The sequence below is a fragment of the Papaver somniferum genome, chromosome 11 (assembly GCF_003573695.1).
Source record: "Papaver somniferum cultivar HN1 chromosome 11, ASM357369v1, whole genome shotgun sequence".
In the NCBI taxonomy this organism is placed as follows: Eukaryota; Viridiplantae; Streptophyta; class Magnoliopsida; order Ranunculales; family Papaveraceae; genus Papaver; species Papaver somniferum.
The window spans coordinates 82,330,931-82,351,269 of record NC_039368.1 but is presented as its reverse complement, the minus strand read 5'-3'; the positions used below and the strand labels follow the sequence as shown (position 1 = coordinate 82,351,269).

General features: G+C 35.8%; 1 protein-coding gene and 1 pseudogene across 2 annotated transcripts; one reads left to right on the top strand and one right to left on the bottom strand.

Moving 5' to 3' along the window:
• Positions 1 to 222: 222 nt before the first annotated feature.
• On the bottom strand, positions 223 to 4,827 carry LOC113324685 (annotated as a pseudogene).
• Positions 4,828 to 9,690: 4,863 nt separating this feature from the next.
• Positions 9,691 to 14,622, top strand: LOC113320705 (mediator of RNA polymerase II transcription subunit 21-like). Of its 2 annotated transcripts, XM_026568598.1 has the most exons (6): positions 9,691 to 9,910; positions 11,094 to 11,159; positions 12,915 to 13,147; positions 13,802 to 13,879; positions 13,968 to 14,019; positions 14,146 to 14,622. In XM_026568598.1, the coding sequence occupies exons 3-6, from the start codon at positions 12,938 to 12,940 to the stop codon at positions 14,220 to 14,222; spliced, it is 417 nt and encodes a 138-aa protein (XP_026424383.1). In that variant the 5' UTR covers positions 9,691 to 9,910; positions 11,094 to 11,159; positions 12,915 to 12,937; the 3' UTR covers positions 14,223 to 14,622. The 2 variants fall into 2 exon arrangements, with proteins under 2 accessions (XP_026424383.1, XP_026424384.1); XM_026568599.1 differs by lacking the exons at positions 9,691 to 9,910; positions 11,094 to 11,159 and adding an exon at positions 11,206 to 11,664.
• Positions 14,623 to 20,339: the final 5,717 nt, after the last annotated feature.

The window sequence follows — 20,339 nt, the reverse complement described above, 5'->3', positions numbered from 1 at the left end:
AGAAATGAGATTTTAAACATGTTAGTACTATATTTCTTGAAAGTTATTGATTTTTTTAGTGAATTCCATGACCCTGCTAAAGGATATATTGTGAATGATACTTGCATCATAAGAGTTGAGCTTATTTGTGAAATGATAGAGGATGGTGCCGTCAAAGGGACTAAAAGAAGAAAGACAATGATGAGTCCAAGAAGCTTAGAAGTTCAACTAAATGCAGGTTTACAGCAATGATTACTATTCGAATCGGAAATTTCAGATTGGAGCCAATTACAAATCTGAAAAATCTGAAAAATTGGAGCCAATTAAAAGTAAAAAAACTTAATTAGTGTCTTGTAATTTCAGATTTTTGCAACAACTTTTAACAAGTATAGTGTTTGTTAGTGAGGTAATTTCAGGTTCTTCCAGTAGTAATAAAAGAGGTCTATATCGTGTAGTGTACCATCAGACATCAGGGCGAAGTTTTTCTCCTTTTGCTGGACTAAAGTTGTTTGCATCATCTTGGAACAAAAAATACATACCAGTCCCAGAGGAGGCAAACTAGTCAGCGGGACTAAACTCTATTCCCATACGGAATCTATACAGCTTGTGCTAATACAAATGCATGTCAGAACCAGCGGTAGTGATTATTGCCAGTGTGATTCACTGGATCCTTGCATAGCACTGAACGCACTTCCATGATTGATTTGGGAGGAGCCAAGTCTTTCTCTTGAAGAGCATTTCCAAGCAACAGTTGCATCTGAGATGCAAAGGTGTCATTCAATATCTGCAAATACCAAACAAAACACCAGGAAGAGTAAGGAACCAGTATCATCACATGGGAAATAAGCTTGGATTTCAGACTAATGATAAAAATTACAAAAAAAAAAACTGCCACCCACCGAAACTACAATTCGTGTGCCTTTATAGCAGGCTCTGTTCTCTTTATTGTTGTCCAGGAAACTTAAGATATCCTGCAACAAAATAGCAAAACCCAATTTAGTGATAGAAAGATAATGGAGACTACAATGTGAATTAGGAAGGAATAAAGAGTAACTAACTTGTCCCATCCGGTCCCAATATGTTTGGCACATGTCTAAAAATAGACGAGTATCAAAGATACTATGAAGATGAACTATGGTCTTAGTGAGCTGGTCCTTCAAGGGCTGAAGTCTACTTTGAACATCTGATTCTTTCGCTGTTTCTTTAAATTCCTGGAGGATCTTCTTTAGCTTTGTCAAGTTCTGGACCTTTGTCTGTTCATACAATCAGAAAAGAGATTTGTTGATCTTAGAACCACAACAATTAACCTAGCTTACAAGGAACATAATTGTATCGAGTACAGGAGTGTTACCTGAAATACAGTACAGTGGACTCACATTGTCTACGAGCTTCTCAACAATGGCCTGCAGGTAACTCCTGAGCTTGGATCTTAGCATTACCATAATTTCCCTTAGAAGCTCCCCCGGAACTGTACTACACCCACTAGGAATACAAGAACTCCATAACTGCAGCCGGGTTTCAATTCCGGGAAGCAGCATATCTATCATTCTCTTTATTGAATTCATAAAAACTCCCAACTGCAAAGCAAAGAAAGTATGTCAAGGCTGGAGATCATAAGAAAGAACATACATAGTATAATCTAAGAAGAAAAAAAGCTACCTCTTCAGGGACTTCGTAGATGCATGCAGATCGGGCAAGCTTCTCAACATGTTTGAGGCCAAACTTATGCGCCAAGGTCTCTTTAAAAGGTGATAAAACATGTTCATACTGCTTTTCCAAAGCTACTACCAGGGCTTTTCCAGCATCCGCAATGGCCTTTAACAGATGCACCATACAAATTATAAAACTGAAACAGTAGAACTCTAAGATCGGTCCAAAATGACCAATTCCTCATATACATTCTTACTGTACATATACCTAACAAATATAATTCGTATTCACTTAACGTCTCCTTGAGCCGGTCATACATATAATCCACAAACGGAACTGTAAAATGCTGTGTTCTGACCCCCAATTTGCAGGCATCAAGCAGGGACAGACTTTTATGTTGGATCCACGAGATGATGTATGGGTGGAACAATTCTTTTGCATTGACACCTCCTTTGCCATGACTGGAAATGATTGAAAGATAGATAAGCTACGATTGCTACGCATTATTAACCAAGTAGAGTATGAATCATAGATCGACCTACCTAATATTCCAGCTAATGAGATCCTTCTGAAACTCAGCAGTTGCAATAACAAGTTCTGATACAGGAGATGAGGGACTTGCAGGGTGACATTCAACAAGGAATGCACGCAATCTAGTGCAAAGCTCCATACTGTATATGGATGAAATAATATCTGGAAGGTCAATACAGCTGCAAAAAAGTGATAGCATCAATGAAAAGTTTGAAGTAAATATTAAATGTAAAAATCTTACTAAAACCAACACTGCTACATTAAATCACTAGCATAACTCCAGGAGATCGTGCAAGGCTTTAGAGGAAAGAAGAAAAAGGCTAGAACCCCATATGTCATTACTTAGGAAGGAGATGCTGATTGTGGATTTCTATATCAGTAAAAATTTCATTTCTAAAGTTTGAACACAGAGATTTCATCTTCTGGTACGAGAAGAAAGAGTAACAACGTCCATCAATGTTCCTTCACCATTGCTGGTTACGAACTCGTCCGTCTCAGCCAAGTGCCTCCTTGATCTCTTTTTAGCAGCAACCTAGGGAAGACTTAAAGGTCTTTGTCAGGATGAAGAAACTGAAGGATGAGAATACAGCCTGAAAAACTGTATTGCCGCAAAGAGAGAAAATAGTAAATTTTTTGAGCATAATTTCACTAGCCTGGAGTATTACTGGAGAAAGGGCTATAGAAAAATAGCAAATTGATACATACAATAAATGGGTTTCGCCTGAACCCGGTTGCATACAAACTGGCTCGTCATCATTTGAACTTTTTGATCTTAAGATGCATGTGTATGTCTCTAGTAACAATTACCAAATTACTTATACTTACTTAAAACATCATATACCAAGCTAGAGCCAAAATACAAAACAAGTTGCATAGAGGCTATTGTCAGTCCATTATATGTAACCCAACTACTTGGCCCTTTATGATTAGGATAAAGTTCTCATAAATTAGTGTTTCAAGTGATAAAATACCCTGTCTTACTCCAGAAGAAGATGTCGACCGTAGATTGGACAAGCAACATCGAAGCGCTCCCGTTTTTATCTTTGAAGGATGAAGGGATGAAAAACTGCATCCGTTTGGTGAATCCAAATCCATTTTCAATTTATGAACTGCAAAATGAGCAACAAGTTATGAAAACCTAAGATTCCTCGGAAACATTGATACAGTAAGATGCAATGCGGTACCTTGCACATCAACCCTGCCAATAGGTTTCTTAGTTTTAGGGGATGATCCCTTAATAATAGGAATGGATGACCTTATAGACAATAATTCTCCTTCTGGTTGTAACAGCACATGTTGCAAGCTATAAAACAAAAACAAAAGAGTACGGTTCGTCACACCTGTCACCTCTGCCATAGAGCTTGCATAAACGACCATGTAAATAGCTTCAGTAAGTGCAAGATCACAAAATAGACTGGACTTACCCGAATGCTCTACGCAAGAGTCTACATTCCTTGTCTAAGAAGACAGGTGCTTCTGTGCAACCCCTGGCCAGGGAACGAAGGCAAAGCCGAACACATGCATCATATGAAATCACAGCATACCATCGTCCTAGAGTACTGTTTACAATTCACCAAAAGTAACCTGATTACCATATAGCAACATGATTACATATAGCAATTAGTTGTAACTTGTATATATCTGGTCACTGTGTACCTTGTGTGAAATGTAGGAAGGCGGGCTGGCAAGCCCTCGGATGAAGCAGCTTCCACGCCAGCACAAGTCCTGTGAGATTACCATTTCCCACAATATAATCCCAGTTAAAACGGTATTCAGAATCTCCTTCCCCACAATCCAACTACTCACCACAATAACCTGATTTTACTAATGTCTATGTTCTTGTAAACAAGGTCAAACACTTAGTGCCTGATCAAAAAGAATAAGTGGCTTTCTATTAAGGTTGAGATTGAAAATTCTAATAATCAGTAATAAAAATTAGTAGAATAGAAGGACCTCGCAATTCCCATCTCATCATCGACTGCATTGTCCTCAACCCTGAACTCTCCAAGCTACAAAGGAGAACAAAAGAATGCATATTAAACAAACAAAACACCATAATGGAAACTTTAAAGCGGAATTTCTGAATTGAACAATCACAAAGCATTCTAACTTCCTGCCTAGACTCAAAATAATTCTACCACCTCAAATCAATTCCTATTTCAGCAGGGGATATTCAATTAATCATATTACCAGGTTAGGATTTAGGGTTTAGGTTAAAATAACATAAACATTACAAAAATCAAAACACTAAAATCCTTGCCAATTGAATTTTTACCTCATCGTGATCTTCACCGTCCTCCTCCTCCTCGTCATCATCCTCATCTGAACTACCACCAATCTCTTCATCATCGTCCATATCCATGTCAGAATCACCACTCTCATCTTCTTCCACAACCGTATCACCACTTTTCTTCTCAATCTTCCTAATCGGCCCATTGAAACCCTTACAAATTTCATTTAAATTTTTCTTAAAATGCTTTAATCCTCGTTTAAAAACTGGAGATGATGATAGAATCAATGGAGGATCAACTAATTCCATTTCTTTTGATGCTTCAACAACTACTTCATCGTGAATCGCCATAGTTAACTGTACAGAAATCTTCTCGGTAAAACCCTAGTTTTTTCTCTCGGTACTTGGCTTATTATTCTCTGGAAATTCTTTGTTTTCTTTCGTTTTTCCCTCTTTTAAGTGTGATTTTAGGATTTTCAAAAAATTTAAGTTAACATTTATTACGACTGAAAAGGACAGAAGTTAACATTAAATGAGGTCCGAGTAGAAATGGCGCGTTAAGGTAACGGGATATTTGATTGGCGGCAAGTGAGAAAAAGGTTAAGTTAGGAGATAGTTCTAAGAGCCTCCACATTGTACGAGTAAAAGGTGGAGTAAAATCAAATGTGGTCGAAATTTCAATCAGGCAAGAATAAAACTAAATCTGGTCTGCTTTCTCTTTGGAGTAAATTTGGGCGAAAAACTGGAATAAAATTAAATTTAATAGGGAGGAAAATAAAAGAGTGTCTCGTATTAAGCAGAGATTGTATCTACGTTTGAAGCGGGACGTAAATATTTATTTCGTTCCGCGGTCAGACGTAAAATGAATGTTCGTCCTGGACGCGCGTACATTAAAGATCCGTCCCAATGGGTACACATAGAATCTCCGCCCCACATGGGGCGAATGATTTATTAAACGCCCCACATATATATCAACTATCATACAGGAAGACATAAATACTACGCGCCATTAGGCGTTGATAGAAGTTACACATGTTACTCGCGCGTACGTTTAGGCATCATCCGCCTAATGAGAAGCGTAAAATTACATCTCCGCCCCATAACATGTGTTATTGTTATGTATGCCCAAATGAAATGCTAGTGTAGACAACGCCCGTGTGTCAGGCGTACATTAAAGTTACGCTCGGATTCAGGCGCACATTAAATTTTTGCTTGACCAAATTTTACTCCAACACTGTAGCGTGCAACCACAAACTAAACCAATTTTTTTTTAGTTTTTAGTTTAGTTTTAGTCTTTAATATGGTCGCACGATTGTGGACGCTCTAAGACAACCAAAACAAGTCACAACAATTCTAAAACAATATACCTTAGTAGAGGGTGACGATAACGATTCTGGTATTGTTTCTTTACATGGTTTATAAAAAAAAAGGAAAAAAAATGTTATATCAAAATAAGTGTATGTTTATTCATAAATCGTCTCATCCATAATTAAAAGTTGTTATATGGTGATAGTATCCTGGTTTTCTCCCCAATGTCGTGGCAAGGCATAAATACTTAACTTTATTAAGGCAAAAAGTTGTTCGTCTTCACCATAGTCAGAGGCGTTGCATATCTTTTAATTCTTTCTTTCTCTAAGCAATAATCGGAGACGAAACACTTTAAATTCATTTGCTGGTTTTAATTTTAGGTCGGATGATTTTTCACAATTGGGAACTTCATCTTGTCCCCCTGGAGATGGCGGGGCTTTAAATTCTAAAATTACAGGTTCCAAATACAATTGGCCCTCCTTCTTCAAGAACTCCGTTAGGTATTCTACAACAACAAAGCTTGCTTTTGAAGGACCAAAAATCTCGGATGATAATTTATAGCTTTATTCATCAGGTGAGCTCTAGTTTCATATAGGCGTTTTGTGAATCTATGTTGTTGGCTATTTTGTAGATAAAAGACTCCTTTTTTCTTATGTGAAAGTAAATTTATATACTTAAAGGATATTTTGCGTTTCCTCCCCTCCAAAGATGGCTAATTAGCGTTTTCTCCCAAAATAGATCAAAATTAGTGTCTCCTCCCATCGTTAGCTATTCCTCCATTGCCTAGTTAGCTGACTCAACAGCAGTGCACGTGTGGCATACACAAAAACATTTATATAAAAATGTCCGAACTACCCTGACTTGATAAAAATGCTTCAAGCTGACGGGATCTTCATCATGAACCAAAAAAACAATGGATAATCAAACTTTTTGATTAGTGGTCGTCATTTAAATGGGGAAATCAAAGAAGGGTTGCAAAAAAGAACCATTTGAATCGAAACCCAAACTCCAAATTCCAACAATTCATCTTCACCTATCAAGCCATTTCATATCTACTCGGAACAATTTCGATGAATCCTCAATCCGAGTAAAACCCATTTGTCATGGCTTCAATCAATATTCAAATCCTCAACAAAAACGACCAACATCAACCATCAAATACACCAAATTCAATCTCTGGATATCCAATTGGACTCAAACCCTAAACAGAACCATCAAACCCAGATACCCAAATCAATCTCAGCACCAAACTCTAATTTTTTATCTGCAACTTCATGTAACAATCAAAGACAGGTTCGGTGGTCGTTTCAAGGGTTTAAGTAGAAGAATAGGCAGTGAGTTAGTGTTGGGGTCGTGTTTTGAGATGTGAAACCAGCGACAAATTGGAGAAAGAAACTATTGATTCTACCATTGAAGATAGTGAAGAATTGATATATTCTGTTGGTAGCCGTTGATAATGAGAGGAGGAGACTGAAATGGGTTGCTGAGATTGAGTTTTCTGTTGGTTAGGGTTCTTGACGTTGCCTCTGATTTTGTCACCGGGATGATGGTAGTTTTGATGAGATTTGAAGTTGTATGTGAGAAAAAATTGAAACTAGGGTTCTGTAATTTTGTTGAAGAATTGAAGGGAATGATTCATGAAGGAGACTTGAGAACTGTTGATGGTAGTTCGATGGGTTTGAAGTGATGTTGGTTGCTGCTAAAGGGAGAAATGGAATGGTTTATTTCATCGGAGAAGATGAGGGTATTTAAGGAATTTTATTTGACACGCGTATATCTTTTGCCACGTATATACTCCTGCTGACTCAGCTAACTGAAAGTTGGATGGAAAATGTAATGATGGGAGGAAACACTAATTTTGATCTATTTGGGGAGGAAACTCTAATTAGTCATCTTTGGAGGGGAGGAAACGCAAAATAACCCTATACTTAATGAAAAACTAGGGGATTTTAGTGACTATCCATGGAGAGCAAGCATTTGCGGGGTACTACTCCTTTTGAGTTATGTCATTTATTTAATAATAAGGATTATTTAGGATGTGTCTCAGGTTATCGTTAGCTATATTATATGAACAAAGATGTTGTTTAGTGTTTTTGTAAATCAAATTGGCACCAAGTTCAATTTTTTGAAATATAATCATATCTGACTTTCCAGATAAACCAATAAGCAAGGGCGTATGTTGTTATATCTCGTGCCTTCTATCAGGATTTTCACCAAACCAAGAGTTAAATTAATCCATGAAGTTTATATTGGTTCCAAGTTCAGCGTTGTTGCTACTAAATAATCTCTTCCAAACAGATGGCAAAGGGCGAGTCAATAAGAAGGTGTGTCTTAGTTTTCTCCCGACGATTACAAGACTTGCATATAGGATCAATGTAGTGAAGATTGCTAGCAGTCTTAGCATTTATTGGGAGAATTCCATGAGCACATCTGTATAGAAAAAGTTTAATGCCATGGGAAGTATCCACTTTCCTTATTTTTATTCCAATAGTGTACGTAGTTTGAGTATAATTATTGTACATGTTATCCGTTTTTTCCTAGTGTGGAGACTTAACCGTGAGACTTTCCTTACTAGTTAACTTCCAGATATTATGATCTTCCTCCTCGGCATTTAGATTGGTGTTTCTAATAGCTATCATCTCCTTATGATTGAACCAATTATCCAACTTGTTAATATTCCAATTTTCATTATCAAAGATAAGGTACTTCACCAAAGTAACATTAGTTGGGAATCTATGAGTTTTATTAGATAGAGTTATTAAAAATCATTAATTCAGTTATCTTACCGGATATTATTATGGTAATCATTTCAATCTTCCACGTATTGTTCTTCTAAATATTATCAATCCCTTTCAGAATTCCTTTTCATATCCAAGGATCACCCATTTTGATTTGGCGTTCAATCTGAGTATGTAACACCACTAAAATTTTGTTTGGCTTTGAGCCGTAACACAATCCAATCGGGTTAGAAGCACTTGGATTGCACAATGCTGGTCGGATCAAGAATTTGGGATATCAATAGTTTCCACATGGATGATTATTGAAATGAAAAAGATAAAGAGTATAAATGTGGTGATTGGTTCATCGATAATGTGTTTTCTTCAAAATAAAAATAAAGCAATGCATGAGGAATACAAAGCAATCCGCGTTTAAATTGTTAAGCAAATTTGTTTAAAATTGTTGGCTGATTTTCACAATCGATTAGACTACACTAGGAATTAAGAAATTGACATATTTGGTTAGACTAGACCACGTAAATTTATCTTTAGTACAAATTCATAAACGAATCTTATTTGGAACAACTAAATTTTGTAAAGATAAATCCTTCTTAAACCCAAATTGTTTGATCCTGGTGAGGTATTATTGCTTCTTTGATTCCATAGATTCTTGATTTCTACACGCTTGACAATATTTTCTGTAGAGCTAAGATATAAGATGTTCTTTTCAATTTTAATTCAACATTTCTCTTTCAAGAAAACAGATTTAATAATTGTTAATACATCACTAGTTTACTCCAATGTCTTTCGTACTTACCCTTGAGCTATAAAATTAGAATTTCTAAAAAGCATTTAAAAATAAATTAGATACTCAGGTTATTCATATTATTCTCTTAATTCCTAACTATTCATTTATATAAATGAATGAAATTCATCGCCCGAAGAAATGTAAATGTAAAGTTCAATAACAGATGAACTAGTTATCTTACTGTACATGGTTGGAGGCCCAGTCATATATTAGGCATGTTCATGTTTTTCCACTCACAACCAATTTAAAGTTTGTTCACGTTAGTATTAGGGCATGGCTGCTAATTGGAGTGCCGGATTACTGGAGAGGGTATAAAAACACATACCATAAAAATGAAAGTCCTCTGTCTCATATTTGTTTTGTTACTCTCCCTGGTAATCCAGCACCCCCATCCGCAATGTTGGAAGGTATTAACTATTAACGGATGAGTATCGGATGCATATAGTCGTGGTGAGTGCCCAAATCTCAGCACGGGTGTTTTCAGATAAATATAGAGCGCTTGATTAGCTACAGGGTTCAAAACCAGCGTTAACAGGAGATCAACTCCTCAGTTTTCTTTGCTCTGCCACCATCTTCTTCTTTCCCCTTTTATATTTTTGCTTCACCACCATCCTGAGCAAGAGGAACTTTTCTTTTATTTAAGCAAATCGACTCTATGATTTTGGAGACATAATTGGATTCCACTAGGTAAGGGGTTTTCTCTCAATTTCTTATTTGATGTTTTCTTCATATTAATCTACTGAACATGCTTAATTCCTCCATGTTTATGACCATTCATACGAATTAGCAAATGGGTATTTGAGATCTATGTAAATTCAAACTTTATTTCATGAAATTGTTTCAAATTATCTCTGCTGGTTTTGATATTCGGTTTAAACCCTATGCTTTCTGGTGTTTAATCCTTGCATGCGAACTGTCGATAATTTTGAATGTCATAAATTGTTTTACGAAGGTATAAAAAGTCTATGCAACCATCCAAGTTTTTATCTCCATCAATACCCGAGTCTCGTATTGAATTCTGAACTAACCTGCCAACTGTTTGTTAAAATGACAAGATGAGAATAGGGAAATGCTGTTTTAACTCTCTTGTGCTGTATCCTGGAGCATTTGTTTTCTAGTTTGAATCTAGCACACACTTTCGCAAAAAGGAAGGAATGGGCACTTTAATAGTTCCTTGATTCACTTATATCAACTTATAGGTGTTTGTCATGTTAGTTCACTGAAAATTCTCTCGGCAATTAGGACTGACCCGTTTTGGTGGAATTTTCAGATTCGTACAACTGCAAGGCTTTGCCATTTTTATGTCAGACTTGAAACAATTCTATTTTTATATGGTGTTGACATCTTTAGCTAATCAATTCTATCCCAAAACTGTTAATTGTATTGCTGTTTTCCTACTTGAACTTGTGTATCTAATTTAGGGTGCCTCCCTCAAGTTATACGATAAGTGTTGTTCAAAATGGAATTTTATACATTTTTCTTAGTTCCATCTCTTGCTCTAAGTTTTGTATGACCATGTTTTTCTCTGGACAGTTGAGTTCCATTTCTTTATAGTTAGATGCATGAATTTCGGATTTCCATATTGTTGTAGTAGTGCTTATGCTTGGGTTGACGACGTTTCATCTCAGAGTTTCGCTTTTGCCATGGAGTTCCCCCGTGTTTGTCGTAATCAAGCATGTTCACTCGTATTTCTTTTACAATCTTTTGAATGAATGTGGAACTCTCAAGCTTTATGTGTTTCTGATTTTGGACATGCTCAACTCTTTAGTTTAAATTCTTTATTGATCACTTTTCTCTGGTATATTATTTTTGTTACACTTACAACCTCTATTGGGTTGTGGCTCACACTGTTTGGTTTTGTTTTTCACAGATTTTGAGCGGAGTTGAGGCAGTAAGCTTGGGAAGAGCTTACGGCTTGGAGTTTGAGCAAAAGTTGGTATGTTTGCTTGTGTCTATAATATGTGTATATCACGGGGTTTCTGGTGTAGTTGGATTTGCGTATATCTGTCCATTTACTTGTTCTTTTTGTATATGCTGCCCATGTTTCTTGCTGTGTATTGATGTTGTTTCTAATGTGCGACGCACTGACACATTGGTGTTAAGTTTCTGTAAGTTTAAGGTCTGCCTAATACAGAGTACGTCTGCTGAAAGCTCTAAATTCTTTTTAATAAATCCATTCTCGTGTACTGGGGGAACATCAAAATATCTAAAATCCTACAAGGGATTTAAAAACATCTTCAAGTCTCGCTGTTTTCTCTTCAATTCCTGTAAGGCAGCAATACCCACTTCAAATTCAGTTAAACCCATTCCAAAAAGAAGCTTAAAGTTGATGGAAAATCAACCCGAAAAATCACAGATTTAGCTATGAACAGTCTATGCAAAAGAAGAAACATAGAGAAGCTGTAATTGTTTTACATTCTGTAACCAAGAAAGAGTTTAAGGTAAAACCCAATACATGTTTAGACTATAGTAGTTGTATTTCCTTATTCAAATCTTGTTATGCCACTGATTTTACTGCATTTGGGTTTGGTTGTTGAAGTAAAAACGTGTGTTTGAGACTAAACTTGTTAGTATGTATGCAAAATATAGTAGTTTAAGTGATACTAGACAAGTGTTTGACAAAATGTGTGAGAGAAAAAAGTTTGTTTGTGAAGTAGTTTAATTAATGCTTGACAAGTTTTTGATGAAATCTGCGGAGATTTGGACTTTTCTTTTTAATAATGGGAGATGGTGATTGTTTGCCAGATGAATATGTGTAGTAATTGCTTAATATTTGTATGCTTGAACACATGAACATATACTTTTGGGGTTTGTTTGGGACAACAAGCATAACTTTGGGATAGCTAAACATAAATTCATAAAAAACCTACATTTGTTTTGTGAGTTTATTTCCATGAGTCCTTACACTTATATGTAAAAAAAATTTCGCTACTTGATAATAAAAAAATTGACTATGAATCCCCGATTCACGTTTGAACGTACGATTGATTCTTAAATTTGAAAAACGAGTCACTTCAGGGTTCACGATTTCGATGCCTTTATGACAGTTGGATCTGAAAATAAAATGGGTTATTTAAAGTAAACGCTGTGTTGCAAAAAATAGATCTGTTTGGTACATTTATGCCAGTATCTATCTCTTCTTGTACTTTATTTGTATGCAGTTGCCCTAAATTTGTTATTCTGGTTTTATGTTGAGGACTTGCTGTTGCAAATTAGCAGCTACATCAAATGGAAAGCCTATGTAGTCAAGACATAGAGAAGTGTCTCATTTAGTGGAAAACCTCAGCCAATAGATGGCAGAACTACAAGCTAGTCCAAACTGTTTGTTAATATGATTTTGAGATGTTGGACTTACTGTTTTTTGTGGCCATGACTATATGTCTTAGTCCTTAGATCATAATATAGAAGGACGTATAACGGGGTAGAGCTGAATTTCTAGTTGCCATGGTATTCCCAATTGATAACCTCCTTGGTAGGATTAAAAATGCTTGATCAATTTCAGAAGTGGTTAAGAATTACAAAAACGAGTGAATAGTTGAAACAACCCTACGGAACTATCAATTTTATTTCATTTGTTTGTGCACTTTACAATTTTAAACCAGTAGTGGCTTTAACGAACCGATATTGAGTCCAATGTTGTTGATATGTACATACATTTTGTTCTTCTTATGTATTTATTAATCATTTTCAGGATTTTGGCGACAATTTGTTAGGATGGATATCATATCTCAGCTACAAGAACAAGCGAATACTATTGCATCCCTAGCTTTCAATACTTTTGGAACACTTCAAAGAGATGCGCCACCAGTGAGACTTTCCCCAAATTATCCAGAGCCTCCTGCTAACACTACTACGGAAACCCCAGCTGATATTGCAGAACAACCCAAGCTCATGAGTGCTGCTCTGGTTAAGGCTGCAAAGCAGGTATAGTAAAGCAAAAAAGAGAAACGCGAGAACCCTTGTGAATACGCATGCATTTGTTACACTGATGGTGTGATTGGATGACTGAGTAGTTTGGTTGTATTGTTTCGGTTATAGTTGAATTACTTCTCGAGATACATCTAGTTACACTGACAATAATATTTGACCAGAAAAACGTCTTGCATGTCTGTTTCTGTGGAATATGGATTGCCTTCAAATTTTGTCATCCTTGAACTCAAGTAAACTGATAAGTATCACAATTTAAAAGGGAAAATTCGATGCATATTGGTAGAAATAAGAATTTTTAGAATATTTGACGAGGGGGGGCATTACTAGAAATTGTTTATATCTTTTAGTAAGATCTCCTAGGTGAGATTGTCAATCAGAAATGTTCCAATCTCATCATTTGTGCACTTGACCTAGCATCCGGTCTTGTGTACAATAGTAGCAGCACTCGCTTACTTTCCAAGGAGTAATCATCCAGAAGCATGGTTGATTTACAAAGTTTCAATTATCAGTTCTGAGATATGTAGTTCTTTCTTTTCTTTTGCGAACTTTATTGTTTTGATGTCTGAATTCGTCATTTTATGTTGATGTTTAAGCTGATTGTGCATTTTTTCTTACTATGTTTACCATACTGCTGGTTATCATCTGCAGTTCGACGTATTGGTTTCGGCACTTCCAGTGTCAGAAGGAGATGAGGAAGCTCAATTAAAACGTATAGCTGAACTTCAGGTATCACTTGAAGCTCAATTACACATGAATATTGGGTACTCCGTACATAGTTACTTTTCTGACCCTCTTTCCCAAACTTGAAATCCAGGCAGAAAATGAAGAAGTTGGACAAGAACTCCAAAATCAGCTAGAGGCTGCAGGTAATTTGTAAAGTTTATGGGCAGTTTGTACATTTTGTTCTCTACAAATTTTCGTTATTATGCTGTGTTTCTAGATTCACCTTTTGTGATGTATATTGATGTCGATAACTACATTTGTGATTGCAGAAACAGAATTGAGGCAGGTCCAAGGATTGTTTAACGAAGCAGCAGACAACTGTTTGAATTTGAAAAAACCTGATTAAAGAGCAGTGAGATCAACAGCCTAAGTATTAGGGCCTTCAAACTTTCTTGCTCCAGCCCAACAACGGCAAGATGGTTTGATTTTCAAGCTCTAGTGTCAATGCATGATGTGTTAGATCTATGAAGAGGTGGAAGAAGTAGAGCCAACTTTTCTTTTTTCTCGGTAGGTAAAAGATTAATTAACGAAATCAGTGAAGTTCATATTGTCGTTATCCTCCAAAAATCCAGTGATGAAATCTGGAGGAGAGCTTAGCCAAGCACTCGTTGTTGAGTTTATCCTAGCATACAGCAGTATGGTTCGCTGATCTCATTACAAAAGAACAAGTCCAATCACTGAAACCTTGCAAGCAAGTCCATTAGATCCTTCCCATTGAACCGCTAATGGCAGCTATCACATTTTTGCAATCCGCTATCCAGTCGCGTGATTCCTTCGGCTTTAGCCCATAGAATAGTTTCCAAAGCAGACACCTCTTCTGCATCTATTGCCTTTGTAAATTCACATCTTGTTCCACGGAGTGTGTTCCTGCAAAATCAATGTTTTGAAGACATCTTTTTCGAGAGGATCCCACTGTCCGTACTTTTTGCAAGGCATAGCTATGATTAACTCTAGGCCTGGCAATGGATTAACTCTAGGCTGTTGTCATGTTTGTTTGTCAGCGCCTCCGGTTGCGATGCCTCCTTTACTGTACTTGCATCTCTCCTGCAAGTGCCCTAATGCAGCGTTAGATTTACATTCTTCTCTACAAACTCCCGTTTCAGCATCTTTTAGAATTGCACCTTTGCCTGCAAATCCCTGGTCTAGCGTCTCTTGGACTTGCATCTTTGCCTGCAAGTCTCCTGGTTTGGTGACACTTGGACTTGCACAAAAAGCTCGTATTTTCTGATTTTGAGCGAGAAAGCTCATGTTGCTCTGGACTTGTACAAATAAGTTTCGTAGGCCCAAGGTTGGAACAAAAAATGAGTCAAGACGCTTTCTTTGCTCTAGTTGCTGCTAGCATATTTTTTTTAGAAGTACACCATAAGATGCTCAACCACTTCTATTAATCTTGATCTCGTAGCAGTCGGAAACATCGTTGTAATTAAATGAACCAAGAGCAATCTTCCCGGATTACGACCAGCCGCGCATGGTTGCCACCCGATCTAACGTTGCCCACATTTCCCACCATAATCCACCACTAGGAATAAACAACACTTCCGACCTCTCTACCGAGCAGTCAGTCTTCCGGGGCAAAAAAAGGAAGAAAGAAAGAAGCATTTGCCGTTTCGTTGCATGGGCCATGCATGACAAGCAACACACGCTAACACGAGAGATGCTCGATTCCCACTATCACTACTAAAATTCTAATTCTATGTCGACACTGGGATCTGAGCAGTTGAGCATGGACCAAAGCAAAATGACATTCTTGTACCACTTGTGTATATGCATATTTATGGATTGTTAAAGATTGTTTAATGCTTAACCTTTCTGTATAACCTTAATCGAGACTAAATTAGGCGGTATACATCCTAAATATGAACCAATATATGATTATGTCGTTTAATTAACTATATTTAATCATGTCGGTATGTGTTTAGCTGCTAAACCATTTGAGATTTAAACAATGGTTATATGTCAGCATCTTCCTTTTCTTAGAAAAAAAAAAGTTTGATTAATGGCAATTGGACTCATTTGATAGAATCAAACAAACAACATGAATCATTACTAAATTTGATTATTGTTTTACAAGTTGGATTATGTTAGAGTTTCCTTAAACAGGTCGATATCTTATCTCTATGCTCCTAGTCCTAATTAAGATCCAATAAGTTACTAATTTAAAATTTTGAAATGCCACTCCAATATCAAATTACTTTACCATCCTATGGTACAATGGCATTTCATCTTCTTGGGGGTATCTTGTGTTCATCATAGGCTACAATTTTCTTGTATGAATGTTTGATGATCAATCCTAGTATCAGTGTGGCCAAGTATCTCTTATACGCGAACCTCGTACTCCTCTTGCCGACAAGGGAAACAAAAAACACTAGAGATCTAGAATCCCATAACTTCTGGCTTTCTCTTGCTTTTCTTCATTCTTTGCCTTTAAGAGGAGGTGTTACTACTTTCACCTCACATTCCAACTTCAAAAATCACCATTTTGTCTATAAAGTCGATAAAAGAAGAGCTCATCAAAGAAACATGGAATTTGTTTTAATATTTTAGTTTATATTGATAGAAAATATGAAAAACAAGCAGTGGTTTAAAAGCAAAAAAGAAAAACGGGCCAAAGTATCAAATTACAAGAGAATATTCTTTTGAATTGAATCAAATCCTTGCCCTTTGTTAACTTCAAAGGCCAAATGTCTTGTGCTTTGGTGAATACAAACAAACCTGCAATCGGATGATCGTAAAAATAATACAGAAAATGGGCTATATAGCCAAAAAGGTATTTTTTTGGGTCAAATGGATGGGTAGAAATTTGACCTGGGTCAAATGACCAAAGGAATCTTTTAATGGGGAGAGACTAAATTATCCTTACCTTTCTTCTCCCTCTCTAGATAATATCGATCTCATTTTTATTTGGGATGCTCTTCTTCTCTATCGCCATCTTCCTCTACCATCCCACCAGCACCACCATCAACAACATAATATTCTTTCACCTCCGCTATCAACGCCATTAATCCTATCCCCGCTACCAGAAACACCAATATCACCATCGACAGATGTAAACTTTCTCCACCACCAACATCGACACCACCACCACCACCATCTCTACTACCAGAAAACACCAACACCGTTGACAACATCGTGTTTATCCAACACCGCCGTCCATAAAGAAATTTCTGATGCCCTAATTAAAATTTCTCAAATTCACAATTTGAGAAAATTAGGATTTTGTGTTAATTGAAATATATGCTCAAATTGGTAAGCTTCAGACTCTAATTATCTTTGATTACATTCAAGATAGTTTATTAGATTTCGTATTGCACCTTTTTAATTATAAGTACTCACACTTGTTTTAACAAATGTTTATATGTTTATCTTGATTGGTACTGGAAATTGGTTTATCATGTATTCAATTGGGGTGGATACGATTTCATCTAGTCTTAAACTGGGATGAACTTGGTTTCATCCTATTTTATTTGATTGAATTTGGTTAGATGAAACTGGTTCCATCTAGGTTTAAGCTATGTAAAATCTATTTTGAAATTGATTGAATTCGCTTTGGATGAAACTGGTTCCACCTAGGTTTAACGTTTAGGTATAATTTGTGGTGCATATTGTTTCAGCACGTTTTGACTAGGATGAAATTGGTTTCATCCAGGTTTAATATGTGAGTGCATGTTTTTGACTAAATATTATTTTGCGATTTAATGTGTGAGTACTTGTTTTTAACCAAATATATTTTTTTAGGTTTTTTATGAGGATAGAAATGGATATGTTGTTGTAGTAGGTGATGGCAAGGTTGGAAAGCTGCAGGACATGGTATGAGAGAAGTTGCAGCTGAGATCGCAAGTAGTTGTTCAATGAGATAATGATGCAAAAAGTATGAGTTGCAGAGCTGCAGGACATGGTGCTATGTAGGAAAGTGAGTTTGATATGGAATGCCTATGGGTTGTATAAAGCACAGTTGATTGTGGCAGAGCTGGCGTTGCTTGAAATGTATGCAATGGTATTGATGAATGCTAGGATGTATATATGGAAATGTGCATGGAAGCAGCTCAGATAAAAGTTTCAACATGTGTTTTAGTTTGAAAACAATGAATTTTAGTAATCTTGATGTAGTTTAAGCTTAACTTTTTTGTTTATAAAACTTTTTTTGCATGGATATATATGAATGCATATATCTTAATTGCAAGTCAATTAAATATGAAATGTTTTTACTTAAACTAGACTGTACTATGAGTCGTCAGTAATTTTAGTAATCTTGTCTTAGAATATACAGGATGAAACCAGGTACATCCTAGCAGTTTTTTTTTTTTGCAGAATGTACATGATGAAACTGGTTTCATCCTGGAAAAATCATGTTTTTGTGAGTTTCTGCAGGATGAATATGTTTTTCTTTTTCAGAATATGCAGGATGAAATCAGTTTCACCCTGGCCAAAAAATCTATTTTTTTCAAAATATACAGGATGAAACTGGTTTCATCCAAGTTTAATCTTTCTTATACCATGAATTCATTCAAGCTTTTACCAGAAAATTGAAAGACATCTATATTTAAGAAACTAACAAAAGTCATTAAGATACACTTTTCTGAATGTGTCAAAATAAACAAAAGTTGCACATACAAATTAATATACTCATAAACTTCAAAAAAAAGTCTCTCGCGATTTCTAAATGCACTTCATACACAACCATCGAACCATAGTTATGGTGTAGTCGAGAAGCTGCAACTGTTTATGTTGTTTTGCTTCTTGAACTCGAACAAAACCTCACATACTCAACCCATTTTGCTGTCAAAATATATTCCACAAACACAAGCTCTAAACCTTTTCATTTGTTTAAACACCACAAACCAATTAGCCGCAACATATGGTGCACTCAACTACAATTACCCTGTTAATTCAAGAATTTTCTCAAACACTTGCAGGGTGTTACTCTAGTATTGGTGAGATAGCTTCTATGCTGATTTTTATTCCCAACACAACACCTTCCCTGAAATTATTGCAATTCAATTCTAACACAACCATTCACAAATCACTAACCCATTCGGTGATAAACAATTTCATTCATCTTCTCCCGTTGACGACATCAACCACAATACCCATTAGCTCACATCAACAACCATATCTTACATTTAATCAAGCAACACTTGGTCCATTTTCTCTCTTCCAATTCATCTCTATCTTTATGGCAGCGGCAGTCCTTCCGTGAACTGGTTTCTTCCAATCCAAACTTAAAATCAAACAAAATCTGATTTGGAAAAATCAATTTGATTAGATCGAACAAAATCAGGCTACGCATCAGAATCAATTCAAATCAGGCTTAACTATTGAACCAAAGATTAAGTAAGAGTTTGATAGTAAACAAAGTGTATATTGGATCGAAAGATTGAATCAACAAACAAATGAGGAAAAAAATTCAGAAAAAAATCGTGTACAAACGATAAGGGTACTGTAGTCAGAAATATTTTTTCTATTCATCTTTTCCTGGGTGAAATATCCAAATTGGCTAATTGAACAGTATATTTCTGATTTTTGGCTATATAAACAGAATCTAAACCTAGAAATCTATTTCACCCAGGAATTCTTGTTTTTGGTCTTTTTGACCAATTTTGTGAAAACAATACAAGCATGTCATGTTTTCCGGTCGTGCTTTCGAATGTGACGGTAAATAAGAATGGCTTCTCTTAGATATAGCCCACACTTTTATTAACCATAACCCATATAAAATAAGTCATTAATCTAACCAAACGAATCCTTATAACTATTAACATAACCCATAAAATTATACACGATTTTTATATATAGCCCAAATTTAATTATCAAATCCCTAGATTAAAAAAATATAACTATATAATTTTCATGATATGTTGCATAATTAATGCTTGTTAAGAATACTCGATCTAATGTAGCCATGGTTGAGAAAAAAGAACACCATCTTAATTTTTTTTTATAGATTAATAATAATGCTCATGGAATTTTAGAAAATTGATTTTAATTAATTACATTTCGATTTTTTGTTGATATTACGAAGAACTTTGTAAAGAAAATTAGAATATATAACCTCAATCGATATTAGTGCAATCACTATTTAGGAAAAATAACATCAATTTAGAGAAAAATTGAAAAGTTGGGTTTATATGTTTTGGGGGAAAAGTAAAAATTAAGGTTTATAACAAGGAAATTTGTAAGACTGAGAGAAAGATTAGAAATAAATTTAAGTATTATTTAGTTTGGATCTAAAAAGAAAAGTTAGGGTTTATATTTTGATTTTGAGGGAAGAGGTAGGATTATTAGTAAAGGAATTAGGACACGTTTGGTAATTTTGATTTTTCGTTTTAGCTTAAGCTTTCTGGGATATAGTTAATAAAACCATGGACTATTTTTAAGAGAAGCCATAAGAAGACACATTCCACTTTAAGCTATTTTTTGTTTTTACTTTTCGAGCTTACTTCATTGACCTAACTATTTTGTATTC

What these genes read in the sequence shown, in the direction of transcription:
- LOC113320705 (XM_026568598.1), top strand. Translation starts at nt 12,938, where the DNA reads ATGGATATCATATCTCAGCTACAAGAACAAGCGAATACTATTGCATCC. An exon ending in TGGTTAAGGCTGCAAAGCAG is followed by an intron (nt 13,148 to 13,801) that starts GTATAGTAAAGC and finishes TATCATCTGCAG; the next exon opens with TTCGACGTATTGGTTTCGGC. An exon ending in AAATCAGCTAGAGGCTGCAG is followed by an intron (nt 14,020 to 14,145) that starts GTAATTTGTAAA and finishes TTGTGATTGCAG; the next exon opens with AAACAGAATTGAGGCAGGTC.